Source organism: Oryx dammah, unplaced genomic scaffold (assembly GCF_014754425.2).
Source record: "Oryx dammah isolate SB20612 unplaced genomic scaffold, SCBI_Odam_1.1 HiC_scaffold_2, whole genome shotgun sequence".
Classification (NCBI taxonomy): domain Eukaryota; kingdom Metazoa; phylum Chordata; class Mammalia; order Artiodactyla; family Bovidae; genus Oryx; species Oryx dammah.
This window is the reverse complement of record NW_024070186.1, coordinates 99,565,292-99,584,819: the sequence shown is the minus strand read 5'-3', so window position 1 is coordinate 99,584,819 and position 19,528 is coordinate 99,565,292. Positions and strand designations below refer to the sequence as shown.

Here is a 19,528-nt window from a genome sequence, read left to right as displayed (position 1 = left end):
CAGACTTTATTTTCTTGGGCTCCAAAATCACTGCAGAGGGTGACTGCAGCCATGAAATTAAAACACACTTGCTCCTTGGAAGAAAAGCTATGACAAACCTAGACAGCATATTAAAAAGCAGAGACATTGCTTTGCCAACAAAGATCCGTATGGTCAAAGCTATGGTTTTCCAATAGTCATGCATGGATGTGAGAGTTGGACCATAAAGAAGGCTGAGTGCTGAGGAATTGATGCCTTTGAATTGTGTTGGAGAAGACTCTTGGGAGTCCCTTGGACTGCAAGGAGATCAAATCAGTCAATCCTACAGGAAATCAATCCTGAATATTCATTGGAGCGACTGACTCTGAGGCTGAAGCTCCAATACTTTGGCCACCTGATACAAAGATCCCGACTCATTAGAATAGACCCTGATGCTGGGGAAGATTGAAGGCAGGAGGAGAAGGGAACGACAGAGGATGAGATGGTTGGATGGCATCACTGACTCAATGGACAAGAGTTTGGGCAAGCTCCGGGACATGGTGAGGAACAGGGAACCCTGGTATGCTTCAGTCCATGGAGTTGCAAAGAGTCGAACACAACCGAGTGACTGAGAAACAGCAACAAGTTAAGTGCTGGTCCAGTCGCTTCATTAGAAATGAGAAAACTGAGCCTGAGAAGGGGGCACAAGTGGATGTGGCTGTTTTAGGGAGTGAGGAAAGATTCTGTCGGGCATGAGAAGTTCATACTCGTCCTCTGGGGAGGGTGGGTGCTTAGGGGTGGAGGGCACACGAAGGAGTGAGTACTCAGTCTCGGTTCCTCCCAGCGATGCTCTGGGCCGCTCAGCCTTGAGGGAAACATTCTCATAAGATTCCTCAGCAGAGATTCCCGACGGCCTTTTCCCAAGGACGCTGTGATCGATGAGGGTGTAGCACAGATCCTCCGAGGAGCCGTGTTCACTATTGTCTTGCTGGGTAAAGGAGAGCCAGCATTAACACTTGGCCTCTTGTCATTCTCCTTCTACTTCATCTCAACACAGCTCAGCCTCAGGCAAAGTCTGTCCTCCATGACCACTTCCCCTGCCCCTCTTGTTTATTTTTTTTAAATGGCTGCCCCACCCCAACCACTAGCCCAGGCTGCCAGACTTCCCATGCTACTCAGAGAATTCAGCCTACTCAGGCATGTCTTCTCTTCCCCATGTCCCAGAGTGACCTCCCTATATAATTCCCAAAGTCTCAAGACCGTGAGAGCGTCCATCCTTGTATAAGAGAACAATCTAAAGACAGCTTAAAATGCTTGGGTTATGATATTTAACCACCCACTCTAGAGATATTTGCATTATTAAAGGAGAATTCACTCAAGAGGAGGTCTCCTTCAGTGAAATCTCAGGAGATAAACAGCAAAACAGCAAGGGACAGGAGCAGGAGCATGAATTTGGAAGCAAGACTTGTTTTTGATCCATGCTCCTGCCATCTTGTCAGCTGTCTGGCTTTGAGGGAATATCACTTAATCCTTCTATAAAATGGGTAGGAAAATGATAGTACCAATCTTATAGTGTTGTTGTGAGAGTTACATGAGCTGATGCATGTGAAGCATTCAGCCCACATAAACTGGCATAAACTGAAGGCTCAATAAATACAAGTTCCTTTCAATGAATTGTGCAACAGAAGTGGCCATAGCTTCTGCTGCCAGACTCTGCATATGTCCCTGGATTCATAAGCACTGGCATCTAAAAGATTCAGTATTAAAGTCATAAGGGGTCTTGGAGGTCTTTTCCTGCTACCTGAAGTGCCTGCATTTCGACTGTCATCTCAGAAAAAGTCTCAGAGATGTTTGCATTACCTGGATGGGAGCAGATGATGTTTCTTCATCTGGAGAAAGAAAATACACTTAATGAATTTCAGGTCATGGGGAGATTTCTGGGAGGGGAGAAGAGGGACACTGAAAGATAAGCAACCAGAAAACCAAGGTAGAGCTAGGGTAGCCCTTCTTGGGCTATCCTGATCTTCAACACATCCCTGGGGAGCAACAGGGTCCTCTAAACAAGAAACAGTCAAAGCTGTGCTGAGAGGCTAAGGGGAAGGAAAGACATTCAGTGGGTCTTGGACAGGAAATCACACGTCCCTCCCTTTCTTACTCCTTTCCTTACCCAAAATTCATTGCATGCCTGGTGGTGGTGATTAGTCTCTCAGTTGTGTCTGACTCTTGTGACCCTATAGACTGTAGCCTGCCAGGCTTCCCTGTCCATGGAATTTCCCAGGCAAGAATATAGGAGTAGGTTGCTATTTCCTTCTCCAGGGGATCTTTCCAACCCATGGATTGAACCTGGGTCTCCTGCATTGCAGGTAGTCTCCTGCATTGTAGGCAGATTCTTTACCAACTGAGCCACCAGGGCATGCCTACTGTGTACCAAGAATTAGGGAGAAAAAGAAGAATCAGAGTCAGATCCTGTCCTCAAGTCGCTCATAGGCTAGCAGAGGGGGCAGACAAGGACCTAAGAGAGACCCACAAGGCAGAGGAAGGCTATTTCTGCTATAGGTGACGGGATGATGTCAGAGTAGAAGCTGGTGCTCAAGAATAGTTCTACAGAAAAGGAAACTCTCAAACCGAACCATTTTTGATACCAGTGACAGAAACAAACAAAAGCACGTCGATTGCTAAAAAGTCAATGTACTTAAAACCAGCAGGTTCTGGCCACTCAGCAAAGAGGGAAATTAACCAGCTCAATAAGCAAACAAGAGCATTCAGTGGAAGCCTCATGACATCACTCTACCCTGGAGATAGGTGTGCCTATTTTAAAAAATGAGGATTGTTGACATTCACATTTTAGGGATCCCTGAAGGAGAAGAGTGAGAGAAAGAGGCAGAAAATATATTTAAAGAAATAATGGCTGAAATCTTCCCTAATCTGGGGAGGGAAACAAGCATCTCGGTCCAGGAAGCAACAAGATGAACCCAAACTGATCCAAACCAAGACATATCACAATTAAAATGGCAAAGTTAAAGAGAGAATTTTAAGGCAGCTAGAAAAAACAGGAAGTCAAATCAAGGGAGCTCCTATAAGACTATCAGTTGGTTTTTTAGCAGAAACTTTCCAGAGGAGTGGCATGATATATTTTAACTGCTGAAAGGAAAAACCTTACAACCCAAGAAAACTCTACCTAGCAAGGTTCTTATTCAGAATTGAAGGAAAGGTAAAATTCCCAGACAAGCAAAAAGTAAAGTTTATCACCACTAGATTGACCTTATAGGCAATATTAAAGGATCTTCTTTAAGCAGAGAAGAAAAGATTATAACTTAAGAGGATATACAAAAGAAAATATCTCATTGGTAAAGGCAAATGTATAGCAAAGCCATTGTATCAGCAACTTAAAAAGCTAGTATGAAGCTTAAAAGACCAAAGTAGTAAAATCAACTACAGTAAGAGATTAGGGATACACAGAATAAAAATGTAAAATATGATGACAAAAACATAAATGTAGGTGCAGAGTAGTAAAAATATAGTGCTTTTAGAATGCATTCAAACTTAAGGGACTATCAGCTTAAAACTAACTGGAGAGATGGATAAATTCCTAGAAACATCTAATCTTCCAAGACTGGTTCAGAAAGAAATAGAAAATATGAACAGACAAATTAATAGTAAAGAAATTGAATCAGTAATAAAAGAAAATAACTCCTAACAAACAGAAGCCTATGACCAGATGGCCTCACAAGTGAATTTTATCAAACATTTAAAGAAGAGTTAATACCTAGCCTTCTCAAACTAGTCCAAAGTATTGAAGATGAAGGAATGCTTCCACATGCATTTTACAAGGTCTGCATTACCCTGATCCATAAACCAGACAAAGATACCACAGGAAAAAAGAGATAGGCCAATTTCCCTGATGAATATATTTATAAAAATAAATAGAAATAGAGGCATAATATACTGATAAAAATATCAATAAAGATAAAAATTAAAACTCTTAAAAAAATCCTCAACAAAATATTAAGAAACTAAATTCAGTAATACATTAAAAAAGATCATATACCATGGTCAAGTGGAATTTATTCCAAGGATGCAAGGATAATTCAATATACACAAATCAGTGTGATACACCACATGAAAGATAAAAGTCATATGATCACCTCAACAGTTACAAACAAAGCATTTGACAAAATTTAACATCCATTTATGATAAAAAAAAACTCTCAGTCAACTGAATATAGAAGGAACATACCTCAGTATAATAATGGCCATACATGTCAAGCCCAGAGCTAACATCATGCTCAATGATGAGAAGCTGAAGTCTTTTCCCTTAAGATCAGAAACAATACAAGTATCCCCAACACTCACCACTTTTATTCAACATAATACTGGAAGTTTAGCCCCAGCAACCAGAAAAGAAAAACAGATAAAGGGCATGCAAATTAGAAGGGGAAAAATAAAAACTATCACTCTTTGCAGATGATATAATATTATATATAGAAAACCCTAAAGATTCCACCAAAAGACTGTTAGAACTAACAGATAAATTCATTAAGTTGCAAGGATACAAAATTAGCACACAGAAATCTGTTGCATTTCTATACATTAATAGCAAACTATCCAAAATTGAGAAAACAATCCTAGTTACAATTGTATCAAGAAGAATAAAATACCTAGGAATAAATCTAACCCAGGATGTAAAAGATTTGTATTCTGAAAGCTATAAGACATGGATAAAAGAAATTGAAGATGACAGATAAAAAATGGAAAGATATACTGTTCTCATGAATTAGAAGAACTAATACTGTTTTTCACAGAACTAGAGTAAATGATCCTAAAGTTTGTATGAAACCACAAAAGGTGCAGAATAGCCAAGTCTTGAGGAAGAAAAACAAAGCTGGCGGTATCACGGTCAGTAATTTCAAACTAGACTATATTACTATACTATGTTACTGCTAGTTTCCTAGTGGCTCAGTAGTGAAGAATCCCTCTGTCATGCAGGAGACCACCTGCAATGCAGGAGATGCGGGTTTGATCCCTGGGTTGTGAAGATCCCTTGGAGAAGGCAATGACAACCAACTCCAGAATTCTTGCCTGGGAGGTCCTATGGGCAGAGGAGCCTGGCAGGCTACAGTCCACGGGTCCCAAGAGTTGGACAGTACCTAGCACTGAAACCAGTACCAACATGCTATTGATATAGTAGTACTATGGTACTAAGATTAATATGATACTATCATTCTGGCTATTATTAAAAAGACAGCAAATAACACTTGTCAAGGATGTGGAGAAATGGGAATCTTTTTGCACTGTTGGTGGGATTGTAAACTGCTGCAGCGTCTATGGAAAACAGTATGAAGTGAAGAAGTGAAGTTGCTCAGTTGTGTCCGACTCTTTGCGACCCCATGGACTGTATAGCCTACCAGGCTCCTCTGTCCATGGGATTTTCCAGGCAAGAATACTGGAGTGGGTTGCCATTTCCTTCTCCAGGAAATCTTCCTGACCCAGGGATTGAACCCGGGTCTCTTGCATTGTAGGCAGATGCTTTATATGGAGTTTCCTCAAAAAATTAAATATGCAACTGCCATACTATCTAGAAATTCCTCTTCTGAGTACTGATATGAAGAAAACAAAAGTGCTAATTTGAAAAGATATATGCACCTGAGTTCATTGCAGCATTATTTACAAAAGTCAAGATAGGGAAGCAACCTAAGTATTCCTCGATAGATGAATGGATGAAGAAGATATGGTATATGTATATGCAAGGAAATATTCAGTTCAGTTCAGCTCAGTCGTGTCCGACTCTGCAACCCCATGAATCACAGCACACAAGGCCTCCCTGTCCGTCACCAACTCCCGGAGTTCACTCAGACTCATGTCCATCGAGTTGGTGATGCCATCCAGCCATCTCATCCTCTGTCGTCCCCTTCTCCTCCTGCCTCCAATCCCTCCCAGCATCAGAGTCTTTTCCAATGAGTCAACTCTTTGCATGAAGTGGCCAAAGTATTGGAGTTTCAGCTTCAGCATCAGTCCTTCCAGTGAACACCCAGGACTGATCTCCTTTAGAATGGACTGGTTGGATCTCCTTGCAGTCCAAGGGGCTCTCAAGAGTCTTCTCCAACACCAAAGTTCAAAAGCATCAATTCTTCAGCACTCAGCTTTCTTCACAGTCCAATTCTCACATCCATACATGACCACTGGAAAAACCATATCCTTGACTAGACGGACATTTGTTGGCAAAGTAATATCTCTGCTTTTCAATATACTAACTAGGTTGGTAATAACTTTCCTTCCAAGGAGTAAGTGTCTTTTAATTTCATGGCTGCAGTCACCATCTGCAAAAATCTCCCCCAAAATAAAGTCTGACACTTTCCACTGTTTCCCCATCTATTTCCCATGAAGTGATGGGACTGGATGCCATGATCTTCATTTTCTGAATGTTGAGCTTTAAGCCAACTTTTTCACTCTCCTCTTTCACTGTCATCAAGAGGCTTTTTAGTTCCTCTTCACTTTCTGCCATAAGGGTCATGTTATCTGCATATTTGAGGTTATTGATATTTCTCCTGGCAATCTTGATTCCAGCTTGTGCTTCTTCCAGCCCAGCGTTTCTCATGATGTACTCTGCATGTAAGTTAAATAAGCAGGGTGACAATATACAGCCTCGAGGTACTCCTTTTCCTATTTGGAACCAGTCTGCTGTTCCATGTCCAGTTCTAACTGTTGTTTCCTGACTTGCATATAGGTTTCTTAAGAGGTAGGTCAGGTGGTCTGGTATTCCCATCTCTTTGAGAATTTTCCACAGTTTATCGTGATCCACACAGGAGACAGGGATCAAGACCATCCCCAGGGAAAAGAAATGTAAAAAAGCAAAATGGCTGTCTGAGGAGGCCTTACAAATAGCTGTGAAAAGAAGAGAAGCAAAAAGCAAAGGAGAAAAGGAAAGATATAAGCATCTGAATGCAGAGTTCCAAAGAATAGCAAGGAGAGATAAGAAAGCCTTCTTCAGGGATCAGTGCAAAGAAATAGAGGAAAAGAACAGAATGGGAAAGACTAGAGATCTCTTCAAGAAAATTAGAGATACCAAGGGGACATTTCATCCAAAGATGTGCTCGATAAAGGACAGAAATGGTCTGGACCTAACAGAAGCAGAAGATATTAAGAAGAGGTGGCAAGAATACACAGAAGAACTGTACAAAAAAGATCTTCATGACCCAGATAATCACGATGGTGTGATCACTCATCTAGAGCCAGACATCCTGGAATGTGAAGTCAAGTGGGCCTTAGAAAGTATCACTAAGAAGAAAGCTAGTGGAGGTGATAGAATTCCAGTTGAGCTATTTCAAATCCTGAAAGATGATGCTGTGAAAGTGCTGCACTCAATATGCCAGCAAGTTTGGAAAACTCAGCAGTGGCCACAGGACTGGAAAAGGTCAGTTTTCATTCCAAGTCCAAAGAAAGGCAATACCAAAGAATGCTCAAACTACCGCACAATTGTACTCATCTCACACGTTATTAAAGTAACGCTCAAAATTCTCCAAGCCAGGCTTTAACAATATGTGAACCGTGAACTTCCAGATGTTTTTAGAAAACATCTAAAGAAGCTGGTTTTAGAAAAGGCAGAGGAACCAGAGATCAAATTGCCAACATCCGCTGGATCATGGAAAAAGCAAGAGAGTTCCAGAAAAACATCTCTTTCTGCTTTATTGACTATGCCAAAGCCTTTGACTGTGTGGATCACAATAAACTGTGGAAGGAAATATTACTCAGCCATAAAAAGAATGGAATTTTGCCATCTGCGACAACATGGATGAATGTAGATGGCATTATGCCGAGTGAAGTCAAAGAGAGAAAAATATCATACGATTTCATTCATATGTAGATCTAGAAATAAAAACAAACGAACAAGCACCACCAAACAGAAACAGACTCATAGATACAGAGAAAAAACTGGTGGTTACCAGAGGGAAAGGGGTTGGGGTACGAGCTAGTAGGTAACAGAACTTAAAAGGTACAAACATCCAATTATAAATAAGGCATGAGGACATGCTGGGCAGTATAGGGAACGCTGTGAGTGGAACTATAACACTAATAATTCTGTATGGTGACAGACAGACAGTAACTAGATCATCTTGATGTGTAAAAATAAATGCACCCGAAACGAACGCAATGTTGTAAGTCAACAACTTCAAAAGAATTTTAAAAAAAGTGTCTGTGAGTTTTGGCATTAGAGGTCTTATTTCTACCATTAGAGGTCTATTCCTATTTCTGTTTTGCTTTGATTCAGACTGGGGTTTCCTGACACCCACAGCTCCCCTGGGTGAAGTGGCTAGAGGTGAGAGGGCTGTACTATTTTTTTTTACACACCTACAGGGCTCGTTTTTAAAATTCAAGGTGAATGAACCACACTCTCCTCTTTAAACCTAGGAAGGCAAAAGCAAAACTCGTTTCCTTTTCTTCCTTAGAAACACTGCGGCCTTGTCCTCCTGCCTGTACTTTGCCCACCCCACCCCCCACCCCCCTCCCCAATCTCCCAGTTAGATGGGGCACTATTCATTCACCACCCTCTCCTTTGACTGCTTTTGTTTCCTTCATTTCAACCCTGCTTCGATCACCACTGGCCCCCAGGTGGTCTTCCAGCATCCATTTTTGCCATTCTCTACTATTATCTGTTCTCTGAAGAGCACACTGGTTGATGTCTTTAATGCAAATGTGATCATACTTGGCCCTTGTTTAAAGCCATTCAGCACCGCCTGTAACTCTCAAGATGAAAAGATCCTACAAGAAACTTGATCCCAAGGTCCTGCTTCTCCTGCGTGTGCTCTGTGCCCGCGCGCTGGCCTCCTTGCATTTTCTTACAGGTGACTTGTGCCTTCACCTTTGGCTTTTATTGTTCCCATTTAACTCCTTCAGCCAGCAGACCTCAGGAGATATCGGAAGGCTATGGAGATCAATAAGTCAATTCTTCCCTCAGTGAGCTCCTGGTTCAGCAGAGATAGAGACATGCAATTGGAGAAACGGCAGCAAATGTGTAAGTACTATACCTGATGTATGCCCAAGGTGCTTTGGGAGCGGAGGGAAGAAGAAAAGCTAAGTCTGTCAAAAGTAAAAATGATGTGAAAGCAATGACTTACTTTGCTTTCGGGAGTCTTGTCTTGCTTCAAAAAGGTGTATTTTTTTCCTGTAAAAGAAAAAGAAAGTAAGTTGGTTGTTCTATTATTCAGAAACTCTCAAAGGGAGTTATACATAACTATAAAAGCTCATGTTTAATTCATTTGTTAAAGTTATAACGCTTTTATAACACCTCCTTCAGCCAGAGAAAAAAGAGGATAGGAAGAAAGGAAAACTGGAAACAAGACTGAGTAGAAATCTACTCCTTTGGGTTTCTCTCTCTCCCTCTTTCACCTCCCTTCTCCCTTTTCTGAGGCTGGTATGGAATTGACTTATAAGTAGAGAACTATGGTGATGATGTAGGTTTTTGGAGTTTTCTTTCCTGACAAAATATCAATTTCTCTTATATTAAGGAGCCATTGTTATATACAATCTCAACTTCAGTCTCAATCTGTGGTATCCAAACAATCAAACCAGCAAGCCAACACCTCCCACACGAGCCCTCAGAAAAACACAGTGTAAATATCATGGCAGCCAGTTATCATCTCAGGGGACAAGGGCAACATTTGCTCTGAGGAGAATGACCATATGTCCTGGTTTGCGCAGACAGTTTAGTTATGTCATTATCAATCACTGAGTGACCCTTAACTATTTTTAGCCTCCTTTTCATTTGCAGAGGTTTTCTGGTTTGGACAATGAATTATACATCATCCTGGCTATGCCTTCTCTGTGCCTCTGTCCCAGGAGCTTGCTGGGATGTGCAGTGTGATTAAGGGGCCTTTTTTTACTTCTGTAGCCAGTTTCATCCTTGCTTCTGAGGCTTTCCCATTTGAACGGTGTGTAACCACCCATATGACTATTGTTCCTGTTTCTCACCAAACTTGAAGTGTGGTTTTTTCTGACTGACTCTCAGATGTTAGTGCCTGCTTCCACTGTGGCCACAGACAGTGGGAAATTCACAGGTAACTTACAGCAAACACCACACTGAAACCACACTTACAGAAAAATAACCCCTGAAAAGAGTTCTCCACTCACCATGGAAGGCAGAAACACGCTTCAGCGATGTGGCAGTCCGAGCATCTAAAATACCCAAGAAATGATACATATCACAAATTTAGTTTCTGCAACTTTGTTACAGTGACTCCCTTCCCTTTGTCATTTCTGTGGAAGAGCTTTTTTCCCTCCCCCAAGAGACTATTCATTCTAGGTGACTTGGACACATCTATCATGCCCTCATCCTCACATGACACTAACTGGACCTTTGGAAATATGCCCTTATCAACTCTTAATCAGAGAAGGAACTTGCTGGTGTGTTCCTAACAAAGGCTTGCACATCCCCAGTTCCAGTAATTTATGTGGCCTCTTGTGAGGAAGGGCACACAGTTGTCTCCAGGAAGTCTAAGTAAAAGTGTGTGGACATTTTAGAAATTTATTCTAGGCATAGATTAGGCAATATTTACATAGGATCCTGCTCCACTCTGAACTTCTCCTATGTATACTCATATTTAAATTAATTTAATATTAATTAATATTAATATTTAATATATTTATTAATTTTGAGAATTTGTTTTCTTGGGCTCCAAAATCACTGCAGATGGTATCTGCATCCATGAAATTAAAACACACTTGCTCCTTGGAAGAAAGCTATGACCAACCTAAACAGCATATTAAAAAGCAGAGACATTACTTTGCTGACAAAGGTCCATCTAGTCAAAGCTATGGTTTTTCCAGCAGTCATGTTTGGATGTGAGAGTTGAACTATAAATAAAGCTGAGCACTGAAGAATTGATGCTTTTGAACTGTGGTGTTGGAGAAGACTCTTGAGAGTCCCTTGGACTGCAAGGAGATCAAACCAGTCCATCCTAAAGGACATCAGCCCTGAATATTCATTGGAAGGACTGATGCTGAAGCTGAAACTCCAACACTTTGGCCACCTGATGTGAAGAACTGACTCACTGGAAAAGACCCTGATGCTGGGAAGGATTGAAGGCAGGAGGAGAAGGGGACAATAGAGGATGAGATGGTTGGATGGCATCACTGACTTGATGGACATGAGTTTGAGCAAGCTCCGGGAGTTGGTGATGGACAGGGAAGTGTGGCATGCTGCAGTCCATGGGGTCGCAAAGAGTCAGGCATGACTGAGTGACTGAACTGCTGCATCAATATTTGTCTTCTCATTGGTCTATATCCTACACTAGAACATGAGTGTCACGAGGTCAGGACCATATTTGTCTGTTCATCACGGTACAGATTACCAGCATATGCTACAGTGTCTGGCACATAGTAAATATATTTTCAATAAGTATCTGATAAATGAAGGAGTAGCTAAGAACAGAGCCACTCTAACCGGTTCAGATAATCAGATCTGCCTTACTGACCCCAAGGTAGCATATAAGGGCTTCCCTGGTGGCTCAGTGGAAGAATCCACCTGCCAGTGCAGGTGACTGGGGTTCAGTCCCTGGATTGGGAAGATCCCCTGGTGAAGGAAATGACAACTCACTTCAGTATTCTTGCCTAGAAGGCAAAAATATATTGCACTAAGTGTAAGGGTCAAATAAAATTAATTATGGACAAAAGCTATTTTTAAATTGGTTACTTCCCCCAGTCAACTTTTCTGCAATGTATTTTTGCATTTCAGTTTGGAGTTTTGGTCTAGGGTAGGTTCAGACAACCTCCTCTGAAACCAGATGAATCTCCACAACGTGGGCTGGTGGTGGTTTAGTCACTAAGTCGTGTCCGACTCTATGGACTATAGCCTGCCAGGCTCCTCTGTCCATGGAATTCCCCAGGCAAGAATACTGTGTGGGTTGCTATTTCCTTCTCCAGGGGATCTTCCCAAGCCAGGGATCAAACCTGGTTCTCCTGCATTGCAGGCGAATTCTTTACCAAATGAGCCATGTGGGAAGTCCTACAACGTGGGCTACATGCTAGCAATTCCAGGACACAAAGCTTCCCTAGGCCCTGCAGTCTGCCCAGTCTCTCCCTCCCTATAATGCCCATGGCCCCACTTGTCTGTTTCTTCATTTAGACTGATTATTTTAGCATATGTCCAGTGATACACACCAAATATATGAGCCTTTGTTTGTACTGAAGAAAAACATCCTTTTGCGGGGGAGGGTGCCTATGTAGGCTTTGACTATGCAGTGGCTTTTTCAAAAGCTTCTCCTGAAACCATGGCAAAAGTACAGATAACTCTTCAAGCCACTGAACAACTGGCTCTACCACACTTTGGGATTCTTGGATTCAGGGACACTCATTTCATATTTTAGTGATTCCTTGACACTCAAAAGTCCTAGTCAGGGGACTTCCCTAGAGGTCCAGTGGCTAAGACTCTATGACCCCAACACAGAGGGCCCGGGGTCAATCTTTGATCAGGGAACCAGATCCCACATGCCACAACTAACAGTTTGCATACCACAACTAAGACTTGATGAAGCCAAATAAATAAAATTAAGGGGGAAAAAAGGCCTGATCAGAAGGGACTGATGAGGAAGACTGCATTTAAGAGCATCATGGTAATCACAAGTGTCTCTCTCCACAAAACTTTCAACACTTGTAGCCATGTGGGGAATGTGGTGACCTCAGAAATAGAAACTCAGAGCTTAAAGTGAAATGGCCAGAATGGGGCTGGAGAAGAAAGGGACATGAGATTAACAAATAAAGAGACAACAGGAAATATGGGTCTTCTTTCCGGTTCTATGGGCTGGACTAGGTTCCCAGCAAAATGGCACATCTCCTGTCCAGAGGCTCAGAGTGTTTTTGTCTTTTGTCATGTCTTTGCATTTACTATTGTTACAACTGCTGTTGGGTTGAAGCAAGGTCTTCCATTCTGGGGTGTGTGCAGCCCAGGACCTAACAGACTTCATTCCTCACAGGTAAAGCCTGGGAGAATTGCTGTTGGATTTGGTCTCACCTGGATATTCTCAGTTTGGGGCTTTGACTTCTCAGATTCCAGGGTGTCTCTTGAGTGTTCTGCTGCCACCTAAAACTCAGCATATCAACAATGAGTTGTCTTTGCTCTCCAGGCTTCCCACCTCGCTTGATAATTTTTCCAGCTTTCCTCACTTCTGCTATTTGTGGGTGAAACCCCAGCATTGCCTTGGCTTTCTCTGGTTGCTCTTCCATTTGTTAATATGCCCTTCTAAAGCACACACCCCAATCTGTCCTTGACTCGACCTCCTCTCCATTGCCACTGCAACAGCCCCCCCCCCCAATTTTCTCCAATAACTGCTGTACACAACCAGGCCCCAATCATTTGTTCCAAAACATCCAGGCATCCTTATGACCATAAGAATGTCAGTGCACAGAGAGGCCTGTCTGCTCAGCTCAGTTTCAGGGACTGCACTCAGGAACTGAGAAGGACCCAGGCCTCACGTACACTGCAGTTTTCACAGAAAGTACCAAGGCAGAGAGCACACGATAAATGGGAAGGAAAAAATGAAATAAAGAAAAGAAATTGACTCAGTGTTTGGGTTGGGTTTCTGTGTAACTGTCCTTTGATTTGTGGGAAGTGTGGGGTATAGAGAAAAAGAAACTAGACGTTAAACACAATTTACTATGTGCTTACTATATATATATATATATAGACTTCCCTGATAGCTCAGATGGTTAAGCATCTGTCTACAGTGCGGGAGACCCGGGTTCGATCCCTGGGTGGGGAAGATCCCCTGGAGAAGGAAATGGCAATCCACTCCAGTACTATTGCCTGGAAAATCCCATGAATAGAGGAGCCTGGTAGGCTATAGTCCATGGGGTCACAAAGAGTCGGACACGACTGAGCGACTTCACTTTCACTTTACTATATGTATAGGCACACGAACTATAAATACTACTGGTTTTTATATATACCTTACTATGCATACTACTTATTAAGTGTAAGTAACATATACATTTTCTATGTTATATTTCATTTAATCCCAGAATAAATCCATGAGGGAGACATTATGAGTCTATGTCTTGTGCATGAAGAAACTGAGATGAAAAAGCCTATGCAACTTGTCTGAGGACAGATAAGTGAGAGTAAGTGGGAAAACTGAGTTCACTTCTGGCAGACTCGTCCTCTGAGACTCAGCTCCTTTCATGAAGGGAATTGGTGCCATTCTGCCTGATGAGGGGGAATTTCCTGGATTTTTGTAACAGTTTTGATCTCGAGAGAAAAGGTGGAGTGTGCTGATTGGATGATAATCAGGTGTTAAGGGTGAAGTTGAAAATCAGATCCAAGTAAATATAAGACTTTTGACTATATTAAGGAAGATATTTTCAATCAGTATAGAAATGAAGATTTTGGGCCAACTGAGTAATTATGTGGAAAAATATGTATTTCTATCTGGCATCATATAATAAGTGTATGATGCTAAAATGTAAAGCAATAAAACCATGAAAATCATACTGTGGGTCTGTCTTATCTTGGGATGAGGAAATAATTTTAAGCATAAATTGGTAGAAAGCAAAAAGCTTTCTTGCTGGGGTCCAGCCCTGGTGGATCCAGGGAATTCGAAGGGGAGACAGAGTAGGGGAGGAAAAACTTATTTATTTAGAAATATAAAAGAAATTAAGAAGAAATAGTATAGTAGGAAAATTTAGTGGAGAAAAGATGCTGAATAACTTGGTTTACGGGGAAAGCCAATAAAACTTCAGGACAAGAAGTTTGCACCATCTAAGTTAGGCCACCGGCGCTCGTTTGAATAGTGGCGGGTGCCCTGCCTTGGGCTCCCTCTCTCATGGGACTTAAAAGCAGGGGCAAGTTAGTAGACGTGGCGAGCCTCCCCGCTCCAGATGGAAATTCAGCCAGAAAAGGAGAGGGAGGGAGAGGGAGGAAGAGAGAGAGAGAGAGAGACACGGGGGAAACCAGATTTCCAAGAAACTAGTTCGAGAGACTAGTCCGAGAAACTGGTCCATCCTTTATTGTTCAGAAGGCTTTTCATACTTTTTGATTGTACATAGAGATCAATGGGTAATACAAAATTATGCAGTGTCAGCAGCCCTGACTCTTATCGAGACCAGGCTTTTTCTCTGCATACTTAATTGTATATACAAGTCTTAGGTGATTTACATCATCTTCCAGCCAGAATGCCAATTAACATTTTACGGCTCTTTTCTGATAAGGGTTTGTCAACCAGAAGACTTATTTGTCTTAGAATGTTGTTCTTTCCAAAATCTGGTGCCACTCTCAGAAAGCACTAAATAAAGTTACATTCTTACATAGCAAGGATACAACAATTTATAACAAGTAAAAGGAGTACAGTGATTTATAACAAAGAGAAAAGTAATTAACTCAAAAGCCTAATGTTACTAACATCAAAGCTACTATATTCCTATTTCTGCATCCCGATTACATTGATTGATATCTTCCCAGGTGCCTAAAAAATAAAGAATATGGAGGCTTGGCAGCAGTCATTGAGTCAACAGTGAAAACCCGTCACCAATATAATTTTTAGCTCTTTAGAAAAGGCTCTGTATCTTTAAGATGCTTTAAGCTTTGTGCCTCTCACGGTTGGGGGACTGTAAGCAAGTCACAAGTTGTAAAAAGTCCAGGGGAACCTGTCAGGCAAGTTAGAGAGCCATCAGAGGGGTTTGAGCTGAAACATTCCTTTCATATGTAGGAGACTGAAGCCCTGAATTAACTTTTTTCCAGAGAATGTCAGAAGAGTGAAAAGCACAGTACAATAGAGCAGGCAGACTCTGGTTTTTGGGGGTAGATGTTCAGGAAAACTCAGGGGAAACCCCTGAAGCCGGATCACGCCTTTGCATTTTGTTGGGCTTCCTTCCTCAGGACCTTTGTCACAGGCGAGATTCCTCACACAGGCTCCTGACACTTTCTAGATTTAATGCAATTATGTTTAAATATATAAGAATAACAAAAATTCTGTGTAACACAAGACACATGGACTGGAAAAATAATTTTTTGTAATATTTATGAAAAAGTGCTAATTTCTTCAAGTAAAAATATCTTTTACAATCAATAAAGTAGACCAAAATCCAAAACAAAAATTGGCAAAAGGTGTATTAGCCCTTCATAGATGAAGAAATACAAATCTCTGGTAAATAAAGACAGTAAAATAAAGATAACACTTCTAATGTTATAAGTAGTTCTGCGATTTTCCAGTTTACTTTTTTGTTTATATTTTATTTATTCTCCAATTTCTTTTACAACAAACATGTATTAATGTCACAATCCTTCACCCTCTTACCAAAGTTCTAAAAAACAAAATTACAGATGTAACATCAATCTTAACTTTCTGTCCATCATATCTGTATTTTGTTTTATTTTTCTTTTTAAGACATTTATTTAGGTTTCCAAGCATTCATTCAGCATTTATTGAGTGCCTATTCTATGTCAGAAACAATGTTAGAAAACACAAATTCAAAGATGAATAAGAAACAGTCGCTGCTTTTGAGGACCTCACAACTAGACATAAAAATAGGGATTTATAATCTGATAGAAGAATGCAAGAGTTTCAGATTGACAAAGGGTTGGGAGTATCTGGAAAGAAGTCCTAGACAACACTGACCCTCATGGAGGGCCAGAAAACATTTCATGGCTTTGCTAAGACTCCTTTTGTCAGGTAGCTTTTTGGATCCTATGTTCAAGATCTCAGTAGCATGAGCTGAGCTCTGGGACACCAAACATGATCCTGTAAAGACCACCCTCCACCTCCCCAGCTAACTGATTCTCACCATCTCACTTTGTACTGGAGGGACTCCTTTGTTTAGAGTGATACTAATTTTTACAGTAAAAGGAAAAGAAAGAAAGCGAAGTCGCTCAGTAATGTCTGACTCTTTGCAACCCCATGGACTGTAGCCTACAAATTTCTTCCATCCGTGGAATTTTCCAGGCAAGAGTACTGGAGTAGGTTGCCATTTCCTTCTCCAGGGGATCTTCCCAACCCAGGGATCGAACTTGGGTCTCCAGCATTGCAAGCAGACAATTTTACCCTCTGAGCCACCAAGGAAGCCATTTTTACAGTGGCTGCTGTTAATGAAGGTGATGGTCAAACGAACTAGTATCTCTTAATTACTGAACTGACTATGTACCATGAGTTTGAGCAAGCTCTGGGAGTTGGTGATGGACAGAGAAACTTGACATACTGCAGTCCATGGGGTCGCAAAGAGTTGGACACGACTGAGCAACTGAACTAAACTGAACTGAAGTATCAGGTACCATGCTAGCATCACACATACTAGAATCCTCCAAAGTAAGTATTGTGCTACTAATTCCATTTAAAATAATGAAACTAAGGTTTAGAAAATTTAAGCCAAGTTTCCTACCAATTTCAATGTCCTCTGCTTACCCATTGCAAGGATTGTATACCAGCTAAGGTCTTATGCTATCAGAATGTTTGCTGTTTCAAGCTTTGAACTGAAGAGAAGTGAAAGTCGCTCAGTCGTATCTGACTCTGCAACCCCATGGACTGTAGCCTGCCAGACTCCTCTGTCCATGACATTCTCCAGGCAAGAATACTGGAGTGGGTAGCTGTTCCCTTTTCCAGGAGATCTTCTCAGCCCAGAGATCAAACCCAGGTCTCCTGAACTGCAGGCAGATTCTTTACTATCTGAACCACCAGGGAAGCCCAAGAATACTGGTGTGGGTGGTCAGGTCTCCAGCACTGCAGGCAAATTCTTTACCATTTGAACCGCTAGAGAAGCCCAAGAATACTGGAGTGGGTAGCCTATCCCTTCTCCAGATAATTTTCCTGACCCAGGAATCAAGCTGAGGTCTCCTTCATCGCAGGCAGATTCTTTACCAGCCAAGCTACCAAGGTGGTGGTGTTTTTATGCCGTTTGTGGGGCATTAAGAGCTCAAAAGAGTATCCTCTCCCTGCCCCAGAAAGTTGCTCCGTTTCTTAGAGTAGCCTGCAGAGAACTTCCTTGATAAAGTCCTGCCTTTCAGCTGTCCTGCACCAGTGGTTACTATGATTCTGGGAAGAAGGCCAACCGCTAAGGATCTGAACATGATCCCTGGCATGTAGTAGGCACTTCATTCTTGTCAATCCCTTACCTGGCTGCCTTCTCCCAAAGAGCAAACCTCTTTTTCTCTTTCTGGCCCTGTTGCCTCAGCCCGTCTCTCCTGCTCCCCCTTAGGGAGTCTGGACTCACCTGTCTTCCCTTGGCAGCAAGTTCCCCATCCTCTCAGTTCTCTTGGCACCCTCCCCTCGGCAGGCTGCTCCTGACTTAGAGATGGCCTGCGTTGCTCTGGCTACCAGGGCAGAAGGAGCTGAGGGGAGTGTATTCTCTGAGGAGGGGAGGAGGAACCCCCCCGGGGAGGAGATTCAGAAGTGCACACAGGCACAGCTTCCTAAAATGTCAGAGGCTGAATGAACCCGGTTATTGCTTTTAACGAGAAGCCGTTAGTCAGTGAGGGTTTTGAAAGAATGGGGAAGCCCCGTCTGCAATTGTAAACAGGTCATAGGGGCTTTTCACTTCAGACGTCTAAACTTATTAAACCACTTTGTAGTAGTCCTAGAAACATCAGAAGGGGAACTTTATTTTAAAACAAAAAAGCTTAAAAATCAAGCCATAGACCAGTAGAAAAATATTAGCAAAACATATATCTGATAAAAAGATTTTTATCCAAAGCTTGCAAAGAACTCTCAAGACTCATTAGGAATAGAACAAACATCAAATAAGATGGGCAAAATGTTTGAAAAGATTTTCATCAAAGAAAATATACAGATGGCAAACAAATTCATGAAAAGATGTTGAACATCATAGTCATTGCAGGTGTAATGATTTAAATAAAAACCACAAAGCACTACTTTTGCACACCTATTAGAGAGGCTAACATTTGAAAATGAAAGCAAAAACTGATAATACTAAGTGCTGACAAGGAAAGCAGAACATCTGGAAGTCTCATGTATTCCTGATAGGAATGCAAAATGTTTCAGCCTCTTTGGAAAACAGTATGGCAAAGCCTTACCATACAACCTAGCTCCTAGGCATTAACCCAAATGAAATAAGAAATCAAGAACTCTAAGAACTTGTATGCATATGTTTATAGCTTCTTTACTCATAATTGCCAAATAAAACCAAACCCTGGAAATAACCCAAATAATCTCAAGTAGTAAATGTCCAAACAAACCATGTCACATTCACACAATGGGCTTCGGCCCAGTAATAAAAAGGAAAGGGCTACTAATATTATACTTTTTATAATGTATATTCAAAGGAGGAGAAGGGGACAACAGAGGATGAGATTGTTTGATGATATCACTGACTTAGTGGACTTGAGTTTGAATAAACTCTGGGAGATAGTGAAGGATAGGGAAGCCTGACATGCTGCAGTCCATGGGATAACAGAGAGTCAGACATGACTTAGGGACTGAACAACAGCAACTAATATATACAACAACATGGAGGAATCTGAAATGAATGAGTGGAAGAATCCAGTCTTAAAGCCTATCTTTTGTGACATTCAAGATGAGGCAAAACTGTAGGGACAGAAAACACACCAGTGGTGGCCAGGAAAAGGAGTAGGAGAAGG

General features: G+C 41.6%; 1 protein-coding gene across 1 annotated transcript; it reads right to left on the bottom strand.

The window, feature by feature from the left end:
- Nucleotides 1-532: 532 nt before the first annotated feature.
- On the bottom strand, nucleotides 533-18,251 carry GCSAM (germinal center associated signaling and motility). The gene is made up of 6 exons (XM_040224761.1): nucleotides 18,145-18,251; nucleotides 12,962-13,030; nucleotides 10,084-10,128; nucleotides 9,072-9,118; nucleotides 1,819-1,847; nucleotides 533-946 (listed from the first exon to the last, which is right to left on the bottom strand). The coding sequence occupies exons 1-6, from the start codon at nucleotides 18,171-18,173 to the stop codon at nucleotides 629-631; spliced, it is 537 nt and encodes a 178-aa protein (XP_040080695.1). The 5' UTR covers nucleotides 18,174-18,251; the 3' UTR covers nucleotides 533-628.
- Between the last annotated feature and the right edge of the window lie 1,277 nt (nucleotides 18,252-19,528).